General features: G+C 39.2%; 1 protein-coding gene across 3 annotated transcripts; it reads left to right on the top strand.

Moving 5' to 3' along the window:
* Positions 1-562: 562 nt before the first annotated feature.
* Positions 563-24,726, top strand: sfpq (splicing factor proline/glutamine-rich). 3 transcript variants are annotated; one of them, XM_014996327.2, is made up of 12 exons: positions 563-1,624; positions 2,567-2,755; positions 2,839-3,140; positions 3,232-3,327; positions 3,415-3,611; positions 3,748-3,832; positions 3,979-4,090; positions 4,201-4,249; positions 4,416-4,522; positions 8,752-23,809; positions 23,891-23,983; positions 24,623-24,726. In XM_014996327.2, exons 1-10 carry the CDS (start codon positions 743-745, stop codon positions 8,860-8,862), a joined length of 2,130 nt encoding a protein of 709 aa, XP_014851813.2. In that variant the 5' UTR covers positions 563-742; the 3' UTR covers positions 8,863-23,809; positions 23,891-23,983; positions 24,623-24,726. The 3 variants fall into 3 exon arrangements, with proteins under 3 accessions (XP_014851813.2, XP_087866647.1, XP_014851805.2); XM_088010521.1 differs by having other exon boundaries at positions 564-1,624; positions 23,761-23,809; XM_014996319.2 differs by having other exon boundaries at positions 564-1,624; positions 8,749-23,809.
* Positions 24,727-25,143: the final 417 nt, after the last annotated feature.

Below are 25,143 nucleotides of genomic sequence, written 5' to 3'. Positions count from 1 at the left end.
ATTATCTATAGCATTGATATTTTCTAATGTAAAATATATTTTCCAACAAAAAATTATAAAAGGTACAATTTTCTGCTTTGGAATGGGAAATAAACAGATATCTGCAATGTTACTTACATATAAGTGTACACAAAAGCAAATATTTTGTTTTAATAAATTACTACAAGAATTGTTGTGATTTACATTTCATATGTTTAAAAAGAAAATTTAGAAAAATAATTTAATAAATGCACGAAAATGTGTATTTTCTCCTTTTATTATCAAACAAATGTACAACAAAAGCAGAGAATAAGATGCAGCTATTTTCTACACATTAGAATTACCCCGAATAACAATAATGACTACACATTAAAATTACCCTGAATAACAATAATAGCTGTTGCAGATAATATCTGCAACAGTATCTGCAACGTAGCAACTGACGGCTGATATTTGACACTGTTTTTTTTTTAGATAAAATAATTTAAATTCAACCGGAACAAATGTGAAGAAAGCAGACTCTTGAAAATCTGGGGATTCATTTCTCTGCTGCTCGAACTACATCAAAAACGTAGCGACGGACCAATCAGAGGCGCTGGGTGAAGATGGGCGGAGTCATCATTTTCTTCTGAGAAAGAAAGACTCATTTCTGCTCGACCGTTGGTCGCCATTTTGAGGACCTTTAAGGAGCTGTGAAAGTTGTAACTACGCAGTTAATTATTTGTGTTTTTTTTAAATAGTACTTTCGCTCACATAAGGATAAATGTCTCGATTCAACAATAACCGTGGTGGGTACGGGATGAATCAATTTCAGCCACGCAGAGGCGGAGGTCCCGGTGGCCCTATGCGTGGCGGCCTGATGGGAAACCCGCATTACCGAAACCACCCTTTCCAGAACTCCAACCAGAACCGGAGGGGAGGCAACAACAACTTCAGCGGATCGAATAGCCAGAATTCCCAACAGAAGTCTGCGCAAAACCAGTCGAAGCCAATTATTCCTCCACCGAGCCCCGGACCGGCCCTCACCATGAAAGGCCCGATGGACCAACAGAAACCACCGGCCCAGCAGGAGCAGCAGAAACAGAACCCTCCTGCGGACCAGTCGAAGACCCAGACTTCAACTCCAAAACCGGACACGACCCCCGCTCAGGCCAACCAGAACCAGCAGATCAAGACTCCGGCTGGGAATGCCAACGCACAGCCGCAGAAGCAGCAGCAGCAGCAGCAGCAGACTCCACAGCAAAACCCGAAGCCGAGTCCACAACAAGGCCAGAAACCCGCACCGCAACAGAGCCCCAAGACGGTTCCGCAGCAGAGCCCGAAACCCGGTCCACAGCAGAGCCCGAAACCCAGTCCACAGCAGAACCAGCGACCCGGTCCACAACAGAACCAGAGGCCTGGACCCCAGCAGAACCAGAGGCCTGGACCCCAGCAGAACCAGAGGCCTGGACCCCAGCAGAACCAGCGACCTGGTCCGCAACAGGCGTCTAGACCAGGCCAACAGCAGGGCCAAAGGTCTGGTCCCCAACAGGGCAACAAGACCGGTCCAGTCCAGGGTTCGGGCCCTAAGCCGCCCCAAAGGGCGGAACCGATGGGCGAACAGAGACCGAAAGAGGATCCCAAGAGCCAACCAGATGAAGCAGGGGTGAGTCTAAAACCTGTCAGATTAACAAGACTTAGCAGCAGCTAATGGCGACAGACACGGTGAAGAAAAGCTAGCTGACGTTAGCCCGCAGCCATCTTGTCTAACAGTGATTCACTTTGAGAGAGGTTATTTTTATTTCATTAAACAGAAACAAGGCGCTGAAAAGTTAGTATCCGTGTTTTTTCGTTGCAAATGGGTTTCTCAAGAGCTACTAACTTGTTTCAGTTTACAATAATTACTTGACTTAAATCAATATTAGAACTAAAAGAAAATAAAGCAACGATGAAATGCACCTTCATCTGGGCTGGATGGGCTCAACGTTAGTAGAGAATAAATAACCTTCCTCAGTTGAGAAATTCAGATTTATCAGCAGCAAGGTGTCAGAAAAGAAAGCCAAATCATGTCAGTTAACACAAAAACTTAAACATAAAAATAAAATACAAACACTGTACAGTGAGACAGAATTTAGAGCATAATAAAATACTGTTATTAAAAATGACAGTCCGATTCTAAGAAACGTGCAAAAAAAAAAAAGAAAAACAAATGACAAAAGTCTTCAGTCTGATGCTTTGGTCTCAACTAGCTCTTTTTAATGATATTTTTGTTTAGAGACTTCATAATTCCTTTTATTTGTTGTTTGTTTGATTTGTTTTGGGTATTTAAAATGTCTTCCAGTTCCAGTGTTAAATGTTCACTAGAGTTTAAAGTTTATTAATCTTTGAGAATGTGATTTTGCTTTATTATGCCATTACCATCATATTATTTTAAAATGGTTTCAAAACAACAATATTACTGTTTATTACAATAACTTCTGGGACCATTTATTGTCCAGAATGAATACATATTGTCCAAATGTATAGTGTCAAGCCTGGGCATGAAAAAGCTGAATATAAGTTGAATGGAGTTTGTCCCTGAATTAATTGACTGTTTTATCGTTGACAGATGTTCAAGGCAGCCTTGTCCATGCTGCTGAAGCCTGGAGAGAAGTCCTACACACAGAGATGCCGTCTGTTTGTTGGTAACCTGCCAAATGACATCACAGAAGATGATTTCAGGAAACTTTTTTCAAAGTATGGAGAACCTTCTGAAGTCTTCGTCAACAAAGGAAAAGGCTTCGGCTTCATCAGACTGGTAAGAGGCGATGCTCTGAACTGTGACACCAGCTGAGCACGAGAAACTTCTCCAACTGAATCCGTTTCCTGTTTGTGTTGTAGGAGTCGCGCGCGCTGGCAGAAATTGCTAAAGCTGAGATGGACGACTATCCGATGAAGGGCAGACCACTTCGCGTTCGTTTTGCTACACACTCCGCTGCGCTGTCTGTGAAGAATCTGTCTCCGTTTGTTTCCAACGAGCTCCTGGACGAAGCCTTCTCGCAGTTCGGCATGGTCGAGAGGGCTATCGTTGTCGTTGACGATCGCGGACGCTCTGCAGGGCGCGGCATCGTGGAGTTTGCTTCCAGAGCCGCTGCCAAAAAGGCTCTGGACCGATGCAACGAGGGCGTTTTCCTTCTCACCGCGTAAGCTTGTTTTTTAGCTATGCGCACAAAACTGAGACCTGATGGCAAAAGTTCCTGAATGATTTCTCGTGACTTATTCATCTCTCTCCAGGTCGCCCCGTCCTGTAGTTGTTGAGCCTCTGGAGCAGTTTGATTGTGATGATGGACTTCCTGAGAAATTTGTCCAGAAAAACCCAAAATTTCAAGTGTAAGTTTGCTAATTCGGTTGCTTGTGTTATGCTAACCTGCCTCCATGATTCAGTCTAGTCTAACATGCTGGATGTTTGTGTTTCAGAGCGCGTGAGCAGCCTCCTCGCTTTCCCCGCCCAGGCTCCTTTGAGTTTGAATATTCCAAACGTTGGAAGTCTCTGGATGAGATGGAGAAGCAGCAAAGGGAGCAGGTGGAGAAGAACATGCGTGAAGCGCGCGAGAAACTGGAGAGCGAGATGGAAGATGCTTACCATGAGCATCAGGCCAACATGCTGCGGCAGGGTGAGTCCCAAAGCTGCTAAAGCAAAAACAAAAGGCTGCAGTTTTGTAGTGAATAGAAAATGAAACAATATCTGCTAGTTTACTGTTCTCTGCTTATGTGATCATCAGAATAATCTTTGTTTTTGTTTTCCTGCAGAACTGCTGAGGCGGCAGGAAGAGCTGCGGCGCATGGAGGAACTGCACAACCAAGAAATGCAAAAGAGAAAGGAAATGCAGCTCAGGTATGAGAATGATCAGTTTTGATTTTTTAGAATGATTTTGTAACCATATGGAAATATAGTGTGTCTTTAGGGTAATACTGAATTAAAACAAACATCACTCTGAGGAACTTATGATGATTTTTATTTATGTTTTATTAAATAAACAGACAGGAAGAAGAACGGCGCAGACGGGAAGAAGAGCTTCTCAGAAAGAGGGAAATGGAGGAACAGATGCGCCGTCAGCGTGAAGAAAACTACCGAATGGGAAACTTCATGGACGTAAGAGCAATTTTATGTTCAACTTGACAACATATGATTTAAGTTTTTTTTTTTTTTTTTTTTTTTTTTTTTTTTTTTTAACCTGTTTGATTACTATTTCTGTTTCACAGAGAGACGTTGACATACGGATGCACACCAGTGGCTCCTTAGGCATGGGAGGTAAGTTCCACTGCATTGATAGATGGAGTTTAGCCAGAGACAAAAAGCTCAGTTTGATGTGTAATTCAGTTTTAAAGTCAGTTTGAGACATTTCAGTTTGTTTCAATCAAGAGAGACTGAGTTGTTTTTTAACTCTGGGGTGTTTCACGCGTTGTTTTCTCATCAGACATGGCCTTCAGCGGATCCAGCCAGAACTTTGCGATGAGTGGCCTCGGCTTTGAGGGTCAGTCTGGACTGGGATCGTCTCCAGGAGGCATGATGACCAGTGAAATGGTAATGTATCCCACTTTGGGAATATAGTTCACATGTGGCTGTTTATTTTTTCTTTTTCTTTTTGTGTTAAATATCTGATGATGATTGTAGACATGGAGGCCAGCTGGGCCAGCAGCAGCGTAGAACTCAAGTAGCTTCCTCTCTTTTTAAGACTTTGTGGTTGGCGAATAGTTGGAATATGAAGATTTTAAAACATTGTTCTCCATGGCAGCTTTGTCCCCTGATTAGCCCTGGATTAATCACATTTAGCTACAAAACCTTCATCCTGCACTAAATCACCAGATAAATCTGTCAATGTTCCTTCTGCTCACTTCTAGTGTGTCATCTGTGTCCATAGAGGATCTTTGCAAGCCCTGTCTCTTGTGAGCGTGACAGGCACTTTGTTTTGTGGACAGCAGAAAACCTTTTTTTTTTTTCTGTAACTATCAGCAGCGCTCCAGTTGAAACGTTTGCTCCATTTTTACTTTAAGGCATAACTTTGATGAACCACAGAAATGGGAACTTGTGTTTTTGGGTGGATGTGTGGAATCTATATCTCTACTTCTGTTGTTTGAGCAACTTTGAGACCTTTAGTAGGGCTGTACTCGGTCTGCTCCGCTACCTTCACTTTCTAGTAACTTTTTTTTTGTAACTGCAAATTTAGAATGCTTTTAGTGCAGGATGATCGTATTAAAAACATAAAGGACTTCATCAGAGGGGTCAGGCAAAAATGGAGACTATTTGTGCTGTAAACATGTTGGAGGTGTGTGTTGGAGTGAAATATATTGTTTATATTTTTTCTCTGGAAGAGATTTTCGGCTGACAGCTGTTTACATGCTGCAGAACTCACCATATTCATAGTTTGTCTGATTTCAGTAGAGATGTCCCAGTCAAAACCTAATCTGATTCTGACTCTCCATCAGTGTCCCATACAGGCGATCTGGGGCCTGAAGTGTGAAGTTATTTTGGCAGCAGCAATCTTGCAAAAGTCTAGAAAGCTTTTATAATGCTCTCTGTAGGACTGGGAATTTGTCATTATCATAAAAAATATTTCTGGTCAGAATAATTCAGATTTATCGTGATGATTTATTGATGTTTTAATACCCTTCCATTTGCTCCTATGAGCAAAAATAAAGGCCAAAATGTGATGAAATGTAGTTGCTTTGGGCAGATTGGTGATGGTAATCACACTTCATTTAAATGGTGTCCTTCAGAAGCCTGATTAAAAATGGCTGTCTTTGACAGCTGGTTTGTAGCTCTGTCTGCCAAAAACTTTCTTTAAAAAAAATCCTCCAAGCTGCCCTGACTGAGGGTCTGGACCGTTCATAGAGTCTCTGACTGGACCTGTCCAGCTACAGGCTTTGTTACACTGGTGTCTTTATCCTGCTAATGGTGTTTGAAATGCTGGGCTAATGCTAGCATGTGTGGCTATATCTGGGCACTGTACAATTAGCTGAAGCAGCAAATATTCTCCTTTTTTCTGTGATCTTCAGGTTAATGAGTAAAAAACTGTGATTGTTGGGTTAAACTCAGACTCATAAGTTCATAAAACACAGAATCTCAGATGATCATAAACTCTGATCATTTCCCGATCCGATACTCTGGATCAAATCGGGACATTCTGTGACTATCATCCATCTACAGAACTGTTTCTCTGAGCTTTGAACCACCGTCAGGTTCTGTTATTCTTGTGATTAATGAAAAACTGTTTCCTCTTTGTGTTAACTGAGTTAATGTTTTGTTTTTGACATTTTTTTTGTTAATGTACATTAAGGTAAGTTGGAGACGCACTGCTGCAGTGCCTGTTAAATTTTTAGCCCTTTTAGAGACGATCAGAGGCTAAATGATCACTGCTGAACTACGTTACAGTAGCAAAGGCTCTTTAAAATACAAGGGATGATCCATCAAAGTTTCTCATGCTGTTAATGAGAGTAGCAGTTTAAAGACTTCAGATCTCTTAAGATTTAATGCTCTCGTAATCTTAATTAAAAATGTGGCGTTTATTTAATTTCACTGTTGTTGCTTTAAGTAAATGTTTAATAGTTAGAATAAATAAGTTCTTTAACAAGAATTCACTATGAATATCAGCTGGTTACCGTCTAAAGTCGAGTTATCCTTAGTTTAGATCTTTTGAGATCAGACTGTCACTCATGAAATAGTACAATATTAATTTATAACTCTAGGTGTTATTTTAGTATCATTGCAACTCACACCAGTTCATCCCTCGTTTTCTAGTTATGACACTTTTTCTGACTTGGGTCTGGTTCTGAGAACCTAAGGCTACGTTCACACAGCACGTCTTGATGCTCACTTACAATTAGTTTTTCTATGATTCAACATTTTTTTTTTTCATGGTCGTTTCAACTACTACTTAAATGCGACCGCAGTGAGACTTCTGTGTGAATGGTTTACGATCCCAAAGCGACCCGCATGTACAGGAGAACGTAGACGTCACACAACAGCACTTCTTACAGCAGTAATGATGGACCCTGCTGTCTATGGACCAGCTTGTTGAGTTGTTGAGCAGTGAGAGCCAACAGTGTCGTCATAAACTCATAACAAGACCAAGGAAGCTAAAGGTTAGGCAATGAAAAATTAGAATATGTCCTGCCTGCTATGTGAACGTAGCCCAAGCTGACCTTTAAATAATTTAGTATGGGAAAGTTTTTACTCTTATTTTTGCAAGAATGAATTAATATTCTTACCTAATATCTATGCAATAATTCATCAGAGTTTCCAAGTCTATTGCTGTCATCCCTTGTGAAGCTCTTGGTTTTAAACTGAGGGAGGATAAATTCATACTGATTGAAACAATGGTTCAGTTATCTTTAATTCTGTTTATTCATTCAAATAATATTTCTGTGGAATCCATGAAGGTTTGATCTTTTGTCTACAATATTTTAGTTGGACGTCAACAAACTTCCTATCGGCCATATTGGAGGACATCCAACAGCTTAAAGGGGCAGTACTGTGTAAAATTGACTTTTAGATTTTTGTCATGATGTAATGATATTCCCTCATTAAGACATGCCTGGAGTGTTCCCTCGATTCCTTCATGCATGTTTAATCTCCATGGCAACCATTCAGCTGTGCAAAACTCCTGGTTGGACCTCGCTCTGCCTTCAAGGCTCAGCTCCTCCCCTTACTCAACTCCTTCAGACTAGCCAGTAGCAATTATCAAACACCTGGTGGAACTGCTGAGATCATAACAGGACCTATTTCTCAGAGCAACGCTGGTAAAAATGTTAAGTCATATTTGATATAAGGTTGAAGGATCGCACATTATTTACACTGGCTGCTCACAGACAGATGTGTTTAGGTATTTATTTTTATTTAATAAGTTTCTAGATTTACTTCTAAAAGACTATTTTAAATGGTTAGTAACACACTTTCTCAAGTTCAGAAATTATACAAATTTTATTTACAGCTGACTACAGTTTAAATATATATAGATTTTTATTCTATTGTACCCAACACACTGAACTTTAAAACCGAGGTGGATACTTGCATGAGAGACCAATCTTATCTACCACCACAAAGGTCTGAAAATCAGCCGCTGTTAGAGGTTTGACTGACAGACGCGCCCAACAGGTCATGTCTGCGCGGTGCGGTTAGCAAACGTCACACCTGTTTCCAACCGTTTCCTTTTTTTCCACCACAAACATTTGCGGCATTGAAGTCCAAACTGGAAATGTGTTTGGTAAACTTAGCTGTCCTTTCTGCTCCTAGTCCTATGATTGAGATTCTTTTTTTTTCTGTTAAAGGAAAAAATCTCTTCATCCTGAATGTCATTTTGATGATCGCTTTCTCTGGTTTTTAAGCTAATTGTTTGTCCTCCAACATGGTGCTGGGTATTTTTCTCAGTGGCGTCTATAGAAACTGTGTTGCGATATGACTGATTAGCAGCTGGTGAATATGGTCTGTACTGGACCTTAAGAGCATTATGTGCTGTAGGCTAGCATGCACTGGAGAGCAGAAGACAACAGGAAGGCCCAGACTAATGAAAACGTTACCCTCTCTTCCTTCTCTGTATGTAACCTGTGGCACCTGTGGACCTTCTATTGGAACGAACGTTTCTCCGGATGCGTCTCCTGCTGATTGTTTCATAAACCTTCACACAATACACACAACCCACCTGTTTTCCACACATTCTTTCACGTCTCCACATGGACATGAACTGTGTGCCGCTTTCGCACCGACTCCTTCCCTTACATTAATCCTCATCTCCCTGCAAATTCCCACAAAAGCAGCGCAGCGAGCGCTATGTGCAGGGCGGCGCTAGAGGAATGGGCGCCGGTGCCGCAGCGTACGGCCGCGTCCGTGAGGAGTTTGATGGCCCCATTAAGAAACCCCGTTTTTAAACGCTGCGTTTTGTTCCAGCAGCTCTACTTGTAAAGCTACTCCAAGACGAACATGTTGAGTCACAATTATTGTATTTAAGTTGAAACTGTTGCATCATTTTATCCATTTAATTGATTAGTTTTATAATTAAGTCGATACTTTTTTTTTTTTTACTTTGTATTGCCATTAGTGTAGAAAGGTCACCCCGGTGTGATCCAGTTGTTCTTTCAGACCATGTATCCTTTTCATTTCTAGATGTATTTTTCTGTGAATCGTCGTGAAGTGATAACTGTAACCTTTCTGAACCTCCTATGGCTTTGTTTGTGCCATAAAATACTATTTGGAGTTGAAACATGACTATAATAAAGACAAACTGGTTCCATCAGGACAAACCTTTAACGTTTATTCCTAAACCTCAATTCTGATTCCACCATTTTCCTACAGCAAGGTGATAACTGAAGAAATACTGGCAGTAAACCAATCACGTTGGGTCTATGAGGGCTTCCTGGGTTCAAAGTTGGGCTAATGACCACATGCACATGCAGTTCAGTATTCAGTGAAGTTTCTCAGTCAGTCCGGCTGTTTGGTCACACTCGCTTCTCTTTAGTTTGCTAATTGGTGTACAGCAGATCACTCCATTGAACTCTGGTATCGCCGCTTTCAGAATCGCTCATTCCCAGTAGGTCTGTGATTGGATTGACTCGTTTCATTGAGTCAGTGTTTACTGGAAGGGCTCAATGCCTCTAATGTGCTTGTGACCTTTTCCACACATTCATGAAATGTCTTATGATCTTTGAGTGAGAGCCGTTTCAACCAGCTTGCTCTTGCCTGAGTGTTAAGAGTTTATTATTCTCCTCAGGAGGTTGTGGTTGCTGTCAAAATGGGATATTTTGTTCCCAAAAAACGTTATTTTTGTTCTTTAAATTTAGTCCCACAAATTACAGCCCAACTATGACTTTACTAAATTACTGCCATGTTAAGGGCAACGAGCCCCACCAGCTGCCTCTGGGTGGTGGCAGACGCGTCAAACTGTGGTGCCTTGTGACTATTTTTGAATCTGTTTTATTCAGAAGTGTCACAATTACTCAGAAAACTGTCCAAGCATGGACTCCAGTAACCGGTCCTGTGTTAACACACGGACCAGCGCGGTCCAGATGTGACCCTCTGCAGCGGTTTTCATCTTTAGTTTACCTCTTATTTCTCTGACACTCGGTTTTAAATGCACAGGAGTGAAAGCATACATTTTCTTTTTGAAAACAACTTCTTCTTTTATTGCTTAAAATGGAGTACAATTCAAACATCACTTTGTATGAAAACTTTAAGTTCAAAAGCAGATCAGAAATAAAACATTTCACATTAACGTTTAAAAATTGACTAGAGGCATTGGTAACCCCTTCCTTCTATGTTGCCCTTCACTTTGTCTCAAGTTTGAAGCATGAACAGAATTTTCATAAAATAGATATTTCTAATCTAAAACCATGTATAATATGCCAGATTCTGTACTAAAAATCATCAAATGTTTGTCTTTTGCAAAGAGAGGTAAAATTGTACCTTTTAGCAGCTGAGTGAGCTCCCTGCATGTAGCACTTAGCATTCGTCAACAGCTCATTTATTAGCCGTAGTTTAGTGATTTTTCTGGATCCCAACAACAGACTTGATGACATTTCTGTGTCTGGCCCTACGTTCTTTGAGGATTGCCGGTGTTTCACACCAGCTGGTTGCCCTTCTGTGCTGCGTCCATCTTTTCTTTCTCTTACTGAGAGAATTGCTTTAGTTTTGACGTTCTCCAGTTTGCATGAACTCGGTTTGATCTTTTTCTTTTCACCAAGTTGCCATGTTGTGACCTGTTGTACACGCATGCTTGGCACTCAAGTTTCATACGGTTCTGCATGTAAATGTCATTATTAGCCAATTTTGAATTTGACTCAATACAATGAGTGATTTATCAAGAAGATGAAGTTTCTTTACTGTAGCAAATGTGCCTGAAAATGTAAAACAGTTTCAAAGGCAAAACAACTTGATCACAGTCAGCATCCTTTGTGCTTAATGAGCAGCGCTGAGTTCTGTCTGGATAGATGGTAGAGCATATTATATATCAAGAATTATTGTTTTTTGTTAAAAATTATCTTTTGTTCATTGCTTGGTGGTCTTACCTTAACCATAAACAAAAACCTCAGTATGGTGATTTTAGTTACTGAGCATCATGGTGTCGGTATTTAATGAGGAAGTCTCTCTCTGCACCTCTAGTTTCATACTGCCAGACTTTGACTAAACAACAATGTCGGATTCCTCGGTTGTTTGTGTGACACCATTTTGAATATCTGCTGGACAACAATGCTAATTGCTGGGGTGATGATGTGCTTCTTGAAATGGTCTACTCCGATGAGGAGAAAAGAATGCACAAATATCAATTTCTCACCAAAATATTCACATTTATTTTTATACCTTGTTCCTGAGGGATAAATCATCCTCTCTGGTTAAAGCAGCAGATGTCTTCTCATTGAAGAACAAGCGTTGTTGCTCATGATCTGACACCATATGTGTTTAGCACCACCTTTTGAGTGGGAGGAGTATTGTCCTTGCTGCTTGGTACCGTTATAAAACTCTGGACTGCAGTCTGATCTTCACAGGGTCCTTACTGGCCGTCATGTCCAGAAAACAATCTTTATTTCACTCAGGTTTCAGAGTGGAGAAGAATAGAAGCTGCAGTTTCCTGTTCGTAGTTTAACATCCCAGATAATTATATGGTCAGAATATAAACTGAATAAATCCAGACTGAATTTATAAACGTTGAAAAGCAGTTTGGATTTCAACTTTCCACCCTATGTGATAAAATAATTTTACTACCAGCTTTGGCCTCTAAGCACAATTATTAAGGGCCTTCAAAAAACGGTTGTTTCACTTTTTTATTTTAATTTTTAAAGGATCTGAATCAAATCTTTTACTCTGGAATTAAAATTCATACATTTGTCAGCTTGGACAGTTGACCACTGAAGAGTTTTTTTTTGTTTTTAAAAAAAAAAATTTTGTGAAACCCCAAACTTGGTGGGTTTTCTGTTTTTTGGCATGAGGATCACCTCTGATGGGATCCTAGTTTGAAAACCCAGAAGTTGGAGAAGACATGTAACCAACCTGTAAACATCCTGTTTTTTAAAAAGGTAATGTATCTTTCAGCTTTAATATCTACGGAAATATTAAAATCACATAATAAATGTCTGCGGCCTTTTGGTATTTATCAGCAATTATTGTCTATTGCGACTAAATTAGACTATTTTTTAGCCTTTTAGTAGATTGTGAATAAAACCAGGGTGTCATTTTTAAAAATTAAAATAAATGTTTCATAAAATCATCTTGTCCATATTTCAAAAGTGTTCTGGATAATCTTTGACACTTTCATAACTACTGACAGCTTTTGTCAGAGCCTGAATTACCTTTTTTTTTTTTTCTTTCTTTCTTTTTTTTACGTCAGTCATTTACAGCTAATCCAAGAAATATTCAAAACCCTGGCAGTTTAAATGAAGACATAAGTCTACTTCTGTTTGCAAATCCCTCAAAATCACCTGAATGGGTCACCAAAAAACAAAAGATTCATGTTATGATTATTTCATGATGAACATGAATTGATAATGCAGCAGTTAAATGCTTCTTTAATTGCCAAGCAGCTGTTTGCATCGTTTACTCTGAGCAAATGTTATTACTTCCAGTTGGTACATTTAAGATTAACCCTAAATCTTAATCTGGCTGGGGTATGAATAATTATGGACCTGCATGCGTTATGGTAAGCTTTCTTCCATATTGTACTTTCTGATTGATTCCCATTTTTTACTGAACTCCGAAGGGAACTTTTAAACGGATCCAGATGTCAGTTTTTGGACCTTTTTATTTTGTCGTTTTTATCTGTCAGACATTTTTTTCAGCTTTTTTATTTTATTTGATTGAAGCTAGAAGACGAGAAACACAAGTTCACAACACGTCGACTCAATGCACTTTACCAAAAAAAGTCCTTACAATTCAATCATACACTTTCCAAGTCAATTAAATCCAATCTAGTTAATCCCATTTATCAAACAATCCACCAAGTTTAGATTATTGGTTTTCTATCTAAGGAAATTCAACAGATTGCATCAGATTGACTTCCACCATTCACTCCTCCTGGATGAGGATGTAGCAACAGTGAAGAGGGAAAAACTCCCCAGAAACAGGAAGAAACTTCCAGCAGAACCAGAACCGGACTCACTTTGAACATCCATCTGCTACGACCGATTGGTGGTTTGGGAAGACGGAGCACACACAAAAACACATGAGCACTGATTCAGGAGAACTTTCTTCATCCATCCATTATCTTACATAATCTTCCCTACTGTGGTTGCGAGAGGTGCTGGTGTCCATCTCCAGTGGTCAATGGGCGAGAGGCGGGGTCACCCTGGACACATCGCCAGTCTATCGCAGGGCAACACAGGGACAGACAGGACAACCAACCAACCATGCACACACACAACCACACCTACAGAGAGTTTAGAGACCAGTTAACCTGACAGTCATGTTTCTGGACTGTGGGAGGAAACCGGAGTACCCGGAGAGAACCCACCAAGCACAGGGAGAACATGCAGAAAGACTTCAGGCCGGGAATCAAACCCAGGACCTTCTTGCTGCAAGGCAACAGTGCTACCAACTGCACCACTGTGCAGTGGAGTGCTTTCTATGTTAGAGAAAAGTAAGATATTAGTGGCAACAGTAGCTCATTTAGAGGCTTCATCTGGAGAGAAACGGCCAAAGAGAAACTCTGAGCCACTTTTACAGGCTAGAGGAGTTTAGAGCTCAACTGAACACAAGACCAGGTAGAGCTTATTTGAAGAAAACGAAAGAATGTAAAGTTTAAAACTGACATGGCAGCAAATAATGCAAATTGGAGAGTAGTAGGAGAGTGAGGTCATTTTGACTGCCAGCAGCCTCAGTCTGCAGCAGCGTAGCTGCAGAGAAAGCTCCGGATAATCTGAACCAGACCATCAGCTTTATGAGAAGGAAAGTTTTAAGCCTCCACTTCAAAGTAGGAATTGTGAGATGTGTAAGAATATTTAAATACTGCATCCCAAAGATTAAATCAACATTGGAGTTTATAACGGGTAAGAATTTATACATTTTTTCAAACTTAATGAAGGCCTTATTTTCAGCCTAAATCAGATCACACGTGACTTTTAACATTGGATAAATGTGGCTTGTTCTGCTTGGATGTTACATGTTTGTGTTGTATGAATGTTTTCTTTAACAGGTCTGACCAGCTCTAAAGGTTTTGGACTGTAAGACATTGTAACATGATTTAATTTATAGATCCAAGCAGCAACCGTGCTTTATTTGATAGTATTTCTGTTTATTTCAAACAAGGACAAATAGCTTTTATGATAAGATGACTTACAAGATCAACAGCCGTGCTGGGATTTTTCTCCTGCTCTTTCCTCGGTGAAATTATTTCCTCTATTTTGGGGGATTTTTTATTTTTATTTTTTATAGTATCACAAATATTTAGTGGCATATAATTAAACATATATCCAAAGTTTGAAGAATATACTTCAAACTTGTTTTTAATGCATTTTTGAATACAAGTCCATTTGTTTTGTCCAATGTACTATAATCTTACTGGCTCAAAAAGCTGAAGTTTGAGTTTCTGGATGAAGTTGTGGAAAGTTGTGATAATTTTCACTTCCTTCTATTTGAGTAGAAATCCTCATTTCCCCCCACAACGTTAATTATTGTTTGCAAAATGAGTTGTATGCATATTTATGATTTAATCTGGTAAACTATATAAATTCAGCATCACCAGATTAATACTTAAGATGACTTGCAAAATAAAAGATATTCCTACATTGGAAAACGTTTTTAAATCCTTTCATATAATTCTCTAATTATGGAATAGGCATTGATGGATGTTTGGACATCTTGGAGTGTTAACTTTTAAAAGGCATCTTGAGTCACAAACTGAAAAGCCAAATAAAACTGCATAGCAATGTTTAGCTTTTCTTTTTACAATAAAACAGAAAACCATCATGCATAGCAAGACGTCAGCCATAGTACTGATTTAGCTAAGTTGTGTATTTGTATTGCTGTGTCTCTTTGTTGGTGTTGTATACAATTTGTTCTTCTTTAACAGGTTTGATCATCTTTAAGATGTTGGACTATGGAAAGGAACCAAGAAAGTCTGTAGCTTCTGCTGGACCGTATTAGTTCAGTCTGTATAGTGAAGAAAATGGGAGCAAGCACTGAACCCTGTGGTACTCCATAAGTAATCCTGATGTGTGAAGATTTTTCAATATGAACGAACCGTAATCTGTCATGTAAATACAATCTAAAGCAGATTGGTATCGTCTGAGATACCATTTAATATTAAATGGTATCTCAGAAGCTCTCGTATGAACATCATAAATGAAATCCAGGCACTGAAATATCTTCCTGATGCGTCGCTGGTGCTTTGGTCATGTGTTTAGTTCAGCCTGTCCGGTTACCCCAGGTGGAGCGGAGTTCAGCAGGAAACGTTGCTCACATGTAGCTGAGCTTTTTAACCACAAACAACAAAACAGACATGAAAATTGTTGTTTTTTGGCAGTAGGAGCTGTGCTCCAAAAAGCACTGGGGAAGTTTGAAAATAATCGTCAGTGACATGGGAACAAACTCCCAGAATTCCCCTCTTTAATTTCGTTATTAAAAAAAGCTTGAACTTTTTTGTTCTCCATAGCTTTTTATGTGGCCCTCTAGGCTGAAGACAAGTTGTTTTGTCTGTAAACTGCCAAATTACTCCAGTGTGAAAGGTGTTCAATATTAATTTTAAGAAGTACGCAGATTTCGTTAAGTCGAATGCAGGGGCTGCTATTAATGTTTTCAGTTTATGTATGTTTTCATTCTGCCACAGTCAGCCCTTTGAGGACATTTGTGATCTTGATGTGGCCAAAAATCAAAGACTTTGACACCACTGATCTGTGGACCTCAGTGTATTTTAGTAAGTAGCAAATATTCAGGCATAAAATGACTCACTGACAATAATCACCTGCATTGGAAAAAGGCATGAAGTGATTTTTATCAACAGTGGAGGAAACCAGACTTATTTTACATCAGGTTAAATTGGGCTTAAAGCTCTGTAGTTGATTTTTACTTAGAATTTCCTGCAGTTTTGCCATTTGATTATTATGAACAAATCATTTGCTGAAGTTTTTTTCCCACATTTCGTCTTGTAAATCTGCTTTAGTGCTGACATTCTCATAGTTTTACTGTAGCACTAACCTGGAGGTTACCTTTGGTCTGAAACGATTTAATTTCTGATCTCTTAGTGAAAAGGTTTGCTCAATTTGTGCATTCTGCTTTCCAAAGGAAAATGTCAACATTGTCTCCCGTCAGTTCATCATTAACTCCTGTTTACCTCCTTTGCAGATGCCCTTTTGTTGCTCATGTGCTGCTCTGGTAAAAAATAAACTTGCAGAGAACGTACTTCCCTCGTTGATCATTAACATTAGGAACTGCCGTAGTTTGGATTCCTTCGACCGTTGAAAACCAATATTTTCTCTTGACTCTAAAACAGATGATTTATCAGCCTGGTTGTTTTAGAAATGAGCTTCGTTGAGGTTTCTCACCACACAGAGAAAAACAAAGCTTTGGGTTTATTGCACTTTACACTATTGTTGACAATATCTAATGTCATGACTGTGGTTCATAGCAGCTGTTGTAATTGGCTGTTTTAATGCAATTTTATAGATTTACATTTTAATTCCATGTCCATTAAATTCAGTTTATATTATCACCAATTCTCAACTCAAAGCACTTTGCAAGAGAACAGATTCACTTCATATCAAGAAATGCATTTTCATCTCACTGCGATCACATGGACTGATTCAAATTCATTAACAAAAACTCCCATTTGATCCTCGTTTTAATGCAGTGCAATTTAGCTTATTACACCCAACAGTAAAAGGTTTTTATCCAACACACCAGCCAGTTGGATCAATTAGTAAACCTTCCTTCCAACTAATTGTTTCAAGTCGATAACGTTTCAGCAGTCGCCTGTCATGAACAGGTATGGGATGATGGTGAATGATGATGGTAGTTAGAAAAAGTGGTCAGTGTATCCTCCAGCAGTCCATGCCTACAGCAGCATACCTGCAGAGATGCTTCAAGATGGGTACAACTAGTTTATATTCTGAACTTTATCAAAAAGATCAAGTTTTAAAAGTGTGTTGGAAAAAAACTTGGGTGATAAAAGATCTACCTCCCATTCTACTTCTCTACTGCACTTTGAATTGCTCTGTTGGGAACATATGGACCAATCAGATCTCATATGATGAATCTTCTGGATTTTAGTGCTTCAGTTTTTTAACTTTATGGTAGTAAAGAATTACAATAGTTCAGCCTTAAAGTAACAAACGCATGGACTAGTTTTCCTATGTCACTGTGGTATGAGATGTTTTTCATTTTGTAAAATTGTGCAGGTGAAAGAAGGAACCTGTCCCGGTCAAAGGTGATGCGAAGTCTTTGTACGATATTACTGGAGATCCAAGTTAAGTACGGAGTTTGTTTTTCAGATGCTCTGCTCCAAAGAGCTTCCACATTGTCTGAATTTAACAGCAGAAAACTGAGTATGTCTTTAAGAAGTGTGTAGTCTGCCTAATTTATTAGATTTATCAGGCTTTGAGTATATCATCTGCATAATTGTGGAAGTATACCCCATCCTGTCTGATAACAGAAGAACATATACAGCGAAGAAAAGGGATCCAAGCACACCACTCTGTGGTACTCCATAATGAGCGTGAACAAATTATCTGTAAGATAAATCAGCCTGATGCTTTTTTTTTATTGCTCTTTTTGTAAGAAAAAAATTGTGATCAATTTTATCAAAAGGTCTTTGATCACTAGCTGCGTTTCCATTGGCTATAAAATTGTGTAAATTGGAATTCCAAAAATAAATTTGGTAAGTGGAAATGCTAATTTTGAAAAACAAAAAAACCCCAAGTTTCTGCGCTACGTTGACATGGTAGTTATTCTACTGCATCAAAATCAGTGTACTTACTCTGTAAAACAGCAGTGGTAAACTTTTTTTTTTTTGCATCACATGCATTATGTGATCAGTAATAGGATGTTGCTACTGACAGAAATGACAAAGATGACAGGAAGTGATGGGAGGAAAATGGCACGGCATGTTTTTCAATGATTTGTCACGTGACCAAACTTAATCACGTCTGATTTTTATTGCATTTTCTATTTAATGGAAATACTGCAGCTGTAAAATTGTTCTGCTTTTTTCTCTAAATTTGGCAGAATATACCAATGGTGAGAAATTTTTGTGCACGTTTAAAATGGAAACGCAGCTAGATGCTGCCTGTTTGGCAGTAAGCGTGTTGCTCACCTGTAGCTGAGCATTTAAAACTAGAAACAGACATGGAAATGTTTGTTGGGACAGAAAACTTACCCAGAATTCCACTCTTCAACTGTGCTGATAGAGAAAGTTTGAACCTTTTCTCCTCATGCTTCAAGTAAATAAAAGTTTTAGATTCAAAAAAGTCTTCACAAAAGTCTTCAAAATGCAATTACATTTTTTTCATGTGAAGATGTGTTTATTGCCTGGATGTGGACGTCTGATCTGGGTTTCACCCACTGCCTGAACGTTTTTCTGGTTGCATTACTAATGCTGTTAAATCCTATTTAGTTATTATGAAATGTTGCTTTACCACTGTGGGCTAGGAGACTTCAACCTTCAACCTGCTTCAATTGGAGCAGAAATGAAAATGTTTCCCCCTGTTAGTCGGGAAACCCAGACATGTTTCCATCACAGAAGAGATATTGAACTATTACTGAATGTTTTAATGACTTTTGAATTGAATTAGCCAGTCAGTAATAAAAACATCAGACTGACTCCATCAGAGTTTATTAAACTCTAGTAGGAAGGCTATTTACCTGGGAGTCTTCTGCAGCTTACCTTCCGTGCTTCGAGGTTGACCAGCATGAAATATTAATGCTAACATTTCAGTTCAACTCACAATAACAAGTCAGCCTTAAGGAAACAAACTCATATGTTCCATCTTTAGGTTGGGATTTTTATGAATATGGTTTCAGATTCAGTTATTTTTCAGCTGAAGCCTTCCTGCCTGAACACCCACTGCAGGTTAGATATAAATAAGCCTGAAACAATTAATCAGATTAATTATAATTAATTGATTATTGAAATAGTCGACTAATTTAGAAATCTATGTATTGTTAATTGGCACTGAAAGAAGAACATTCAGTTCTGTATTTAACTGCTGAAAATGTATATTTAGGATAAAAACACAAAACTCAAGAGGCATAGTTTTAGCTTCACCTGGTCCATTTTCACTAAAGCAATGCTGTTATTGCATTTTAGGCAATACATTTATTATGTCTTCATTTGTATTAATATATCTCTAATGTATGTAAAAAGACTTAAGTTGTTAAATTAAAAATCTGCACAATGTGCCAATTTTTTATCTGGGTGATTAATCATCAACATAATAAACAATTGTTGGTTGCATCTGTAGGTACAGGTGATTAGGGTCATGGTGCACAGTGCAGCATTCAGTGAGTTCTCCGTATAATTGGCTTCATAACTGGATATTTCAGACCAGAACTGGCAGCATGCAGCCTTACCTGCTGCTCTGCATGTGTTCAGTTAACAGCTAGCATCACATTCATGTTAATTATTGGTGTTAGCCATGTGTATAGTTAGCATTTCAGTGCACATTTTCAGTAGAAGAACTGGACCGACCCAGAGGGGTGTAATCTGACCTCCAGTGCATCCCAACATGAAGTGCCTCCAGTGGCAGCTTAACGTTTGCAGATGGACGCTGTGTGTGTGTGTGGTTGTGTGTGTGTGTGACGTTGGCTACCTGAGGTGCGTTAGCTGCTGTCAGAGGCAGGCCGCCCGCTTCTCCATACACACATCTCCTCTGCAGTTGGGTTACTATGACGATGAGTAGTTCTGCAGAGGTCAGTGGACAGTAGAGCCTGGACTTGTTTACACTGCAGCCAGAGGTATGCTTACACAGATGATCTGAACAGTAAGGTAAGTGTCCCCTCCCCTCCATGTTTCTGATTGCAGCTGTGCTTCTCTCAGGAGCGCTGAGGGCTTCTGGCATCACACTGACAGGATGGCGTCACAGTGCAGAAACGGGCCTGGACCGGGGTGTGTGGGTGGGAATGCAGCACCATGTTGACCTCTGCTGTATGTGTGTGTGGGCAGTACTTTACCTTTCTCCGTATGTTTGCAACAATACACCCGTGTGTATCTGACTGGGTCAGAACCGGAATCAGAATGTGTGGAGTAACATGCTGAGTATCTCCAGGCAGAACCAGAAACAAGGATTTTAACTTCAGTTGAACTTCTTTCAACAAACATTTTATCTTTTAATATAAAGGATAAAATTGATTGGTGGGATTTATTTTTCTTTTATAAATGTAAAGACGAGGTTGAATTCATGCAAATATTCATGGTGCTGATCTGGAAATGTTACATTTTAAAGGGGCAGCATTATGTAAAATTGACTTTTTTTAGCTTTCCGCCATGTTGTAATGCTACTTCCTCATCAAAAACATACCTGCAGTGTTGCCTGAATTTTTTTCCATACATTTTTGAGAAATCCTTTCATCTCCATGGCAACCATTCAGCTGTGCAAAACGCCTGGGTGGACTTAGCCCCGCCTTCAAGGCTCAGCTCCTTCAGACTAGATAGCAGCAATTAGGAAGCACTGCAGAGCTCATTACAGGAGCTGCTGCTCAGAGCAACACTGGTAAAAACAAAGGGTTGATAAGGAGCCATGTTGGGGCGACTTCCTAAAGTCATCCCAGACGGAGTTTCAGAAAGAGCAGGAGTTTTTAAAAAGACAGAGGCCCAACTTAGACGTTAAATCAGGAAGTAAATTGAGATATTTGATATATAGCATTTTTATAATAACTGAAAGTATAGTTACTTGATTATATGCTATGCTATAAAATGGCCCCAAGTGCCTGGAAAATTCATAACACTGCCCTGTTAAGGTTTTTATTTACTTAAACTATTTGAAACTGATTCAGATTTCATTCTTATTCATGTGCTGCTGATTTTCTCTTGGCCTCGTTACTTTTTTCTATTAGAAAAACATCAGGCAGGTTTTGTGTAAAAGCTGTTGCTGGATCTGTTTCTGCTCCATACATGACAACCTGTGAGGAAATGTTTTAGTAGAGCTGGTCCTGGAGTATTTATGGTCCCGTATGGATGGAAAAATATCCAATCATCTTTGAAACTGTTGAACTTTGATCTGATTAGCTCCAATAAATGGTAGAGGTCAGGAAAATCAGGTGGTTTCTGTTTATTCTGTTCATCTTAAACCATGAACTAAAGGATAGGAAACCAGCTTAATGTTTGTCTCTCGGCTGCAGCTCCTTTATTTACAGTTTTACTTCTCGTTCCACATAAACGTCGCTTCCTGTCTGAAACGACGGAAACCTAAATGATGGCAAAGCAACTCGAAATCAAATTCTGACTGAAATTAAACAGAAACATAATTGTCTCCAAGTTATAATGTTAGATTTAAACTATTTTACCATAAATGAAACAGTTTCATTTTCAGGACATATGTCTGAAACTTAAACCCCATTCTTGTTACCATTTTATATTTGATTCAGTGAAAAATGGAAATAATTCCAGAAACATGTTAAGTGTTAAGAGACCTGCTGTGCAAAATTCACACTTTGCATGTTTTTGTACTTGAGTTTGGATCTCTACTGCTTTTAAAACCGTCCCAGGCACTTGAATAATCCATCCCGCTGGTTTTTGTCAGCAAGTTGATGGTTTTTTGTGTCTAGAATAGGAGCAGTTTCAAAACCTTCATGGCACAGCGCCAGTACCCAGCAAACCAAACTGAGCTACAGCACATTTGGTCAGCTGGTTTTATAGCTGTGTTCTCTGTACAATGGCTGCTGGAAAAGACGTGTGTTTTGTTGTTGGCTTACTGTGCAGAAACCACTTGCTACATTCTTGTTGGTTGTACAGGAGGCTCTACTTCTGCTTTTCAAAGATGTATGGTTGGATGATTGTGCATCTCTTTACAGCCTTTCTGTGGCATTCAGAGTTTCTGGATTTAATGAGGCTTTTATGTACACCTAAGTGTAAATGTGAAACTCGGATATAATTATATTTAAATATTGATTAAATAAGATTAATGTGAAATGATCTGAAACGTTCAGAACTCTCGTTTGTGGCTGTTTGAACCCAGAATCTCTGGGTGGAACTAAAATAACCAGGTGAGATGAAGGAGGATCTGGTGTGAACTCCTCACCTTCAGCAGGAGGTCGTGTTTTTTTTATTTTTATTTTTTGTAAATGTAATGCACATTTTTATGATCAGTAATTACATTTGTATTACAAAAGCTGGTTCTAATGAGTCAATGAGACATTTTTGTTCTTTCGGAGACTTGGGTCATAAATTTTAAATCAGATTCCACAAAATCTAACAGTTCAAAATGTTTATCTGGGAAATAATTTTCTTTTTGTTTTAAAAATATCTGTACAAAGTCAAACTGGCATTTAAAGGATTAAAATCCTGATATCTGATCAATATATTATTTTTTCATTCATGGAATAGAAAAATAGCAGTTTGTTGAAGTGGACATTTTTGTCTTTAATGACCCAAAGACGGCCAGTTTTTTATCCGTTAGAGAAAATAATCCAGTCAATATTTTCTGTTTACACATCAATTTCAAAGTGACCTCATGTCACCAAACCAGCTCTAAAGGGTTAATCTTCTCAGGTTTGTTGAATGTTTCATAGTTTTGAGCACAACTGAAGTTTCATCGATTTATGCAAGAACAGAAAAAAACTATAGCTTTTTTCCATATGTGGGCAAATTTTTTCCTTCTCGGTTTTATAATGGACTTAAGATTTCCAGTTTTCTAAAGTCGAACTAAAAATTGGGCCGTGTGCTCTAATTGAGGAAAATTTGACTGAATGGACAAAAATGTCCATGAAATCAACCTTAAATTCAGTTATTGAATTGCTAAATAATTGCGTTTTGAAAAGTGTTGCATGATGGAGCCTCACTTTGCTGCAGTAAATCCATGAACTGTTCAGGTTTTAATTCTTGGTTTCCTGTCAGCAGTAAAAACAAATCCATGAATTGGAAAAAGTTTTTTTCTTCTTCTACTGTTTGGAAACTCGGTGATATTTTCTGGATGACTCACTTCCTGTTTATGCTGCAAAACGTTTTCCTGCTGCAGTAAACGACCTGATTAATCATTTGGTCTCTATTATTGCAGGATAACTGATGATTATGTTTTACTCTGCTCCTGAACTGGACTCGTAGCTCTTCATGGTGGTACTGGGAGTGCTGTGGTTTGGACCAGGTCCAGCTTTTTTAATTTCCTCTGCAGTTTTTCTGACTGAGTTTAAACTTTGGGTCAGTCGATGGTCGCCTCGGTTCTGTTCAGCTGGTTGTTTTGCAGTCGTGTTAGCAGGGAAATATTTCAGTCAACAGAACCAGAAGATTTGGATCAGAACCGGCCTGTGGTTGGTGTTCAGTGTGGAAACTCTTCTGTCGCTCATGGAGGTTCTGGTTCTCCCAGATCCTCAGAGGAAGTTTTATCCGTCTGCACTGTGACCCATTTCTCCAAACAGAACCTTTTTATCCGATCGGCCCAAACCGTCCTCCCTCCAGTCTCAGTGTGATGCCAGAATGTCCCTGTTGACCTTAGATGACCCCTTGTGTCTAAAAGGGTGTCGGGTCTTAAAGTTTTGGTGCCGCTCTGCCGGGTCGGTACCAGCTGCGGTACCAGGACCGCCTTCCTGTCTGCTGACTCAAACAGCAGCTCATTCTAACTGATTGTAACACGGCCGTCCCGACACACACTGCTGACCAATCACAGCCAGGCTCTTACTGTGTGTTCTTCTCACCTCAGGAGCCTCGACCAATCAGAGGAGGCTGACCGTTCCACCTGAGCAGTCATGGTAAGGTCGTCTTCTGCGTGACCTCTGGACTCTGGATGCTTTCCCAGCTGACTGACTTCCTGTCCTCCTCTGTTCTGGCAGGTAAAAATCACACCTGAAGTCTGAGAACAGGAAGCCATGGAGGCTGAACTCCATCAGGAAGATTTAAAATGGTTCACAACTCGGTACAGGAAGGTAAATGTCAAAGGTTTCGACTTTTATTCAACATCGTCTCCCTTTTCTTTGAACATAGATCTTTTGCTTCATTTAGTATCAAATGTTGTCACACCAGGCCACTAGATGGTGCTGTGGGTTTAGCATGGCATCCAATGCGCTTTTCACCCTTGGCTTCCACCTCACCAGCCCCATTGATAATAAACAGTTAAGCTGTCTCCCCTGAACAAAGTGCTCATGTAACACAGACATTCTTCATCAGAATTGTGTTGAATTGAACAGGTTAAGTAGCATAACGCTGTCCGCCATTGTTTTTGTTAAACGCTGGTGAGCTTGTGTAACTGAAGAGCGGCTGTGTCTAAACTGGGTCTTAGCGAAATGACGTTATGTGTTTGTTTGACCTTCTTTTTGAAAATGAGGTCAAAATATAAAAACTACTGGATATTTTACCAATATGAAAGCCATTATGTTTTCTCTCTAATGAATTTATTGGATATGCTATTGTAAAGTTTTGTCTCAGTATTTGTAACCTCTTATCGGCTGTCATTGCCGCATTTCATTACATTGTTCGGCATTCTATTTCTCAAAGATTTTTAAACAATATGAAGAAAAAAGGTAAAGGGGAATCATTTCCTGACGTTTGTTTTCTTTTCTTTCAAGATGAGGCAAGTGAAGCTGCAGTACCGGGATGCAACCAGCAGGGGGCGGACATCCGCTGGACAGATTCTGTTTTTCTGTTGGAAAATAAAAGAGCAAAAACTGTTTTTTTGTTCCTGCCTGAGTTTATTCAGCTGTTCAACCAAAATAAAAATAGCAGAATTTCAGACAATATAAGCCCAGAGTTGGGCTTATATTCGATAAATGTATCAAGTTACATTTATTTGAATAATTTTGTGGCAGGGAGAATTGTACTATTACGAGTATTTTACTACATGGTACTTTTTACTTTTACGTGAAGCATCAAGTAAAATGTATGAATATTCTACTGCTGTGAGTAACTTCACTGAATGAAGAACAAACTCATTTTAACTAAAAATTCACCAGACATACCTGTAGTGTTTGTTGTAGTTTCATAAGCTTATTATTGAAAGAAATGTATTTGAAAAAGTGTTTCTCTTGCTGGATTTGTAATTGTTTCATTTCGGTCTTTAAAATAGCAACATTTCCACAGAACTTTATAT

This window comes from Poecilia mexicana, unplaced genomic scaffold (genome assembly GCF_051168715.1).
Source record: "Poecilia mexicana isolate PSO_F unplaced genomic scaffold, ASM5116871v1 scaffold_11, whole genome shotgun sequence".
Lineage (NCBI taxonomy): Eukaryota > Metazoa > Chordata > Actinopteri > Cyprinodontiformes > Poeciliidae > Poecilia > Poecilia mexicana.
The sequence above is the reverse complement of the archived record's forward strand: the minus strand, read 5'-3'. Positions and strand labels throughout refer to the sequence as shown.

Excerpts from the sequence above, each read along its gene's own strand:
- sfpq (XM_014996319.2), top strand. The coding sequence starts at position 743 with ATGTCTCGATTCAACAATAACCGTGGTGGGTACGGGATGAATCAATTT. Across the intron at positions 3,141-3,231 it reads GGCGTTTTCCTTCTCACCGC|GTCGCCCCGTCCTGTAGTTG; the intron begins GTAAGCTTGTTT and ends ATCTCTCTCCAG. Across the intron at positions 3,833-3,978 it reads AGAAAGGAAATGCAGCTCAG|ACAGGAAGAAGAACGGCGCA; the intron begins GTATGAGAATGA and ends TTAAATAAACAG.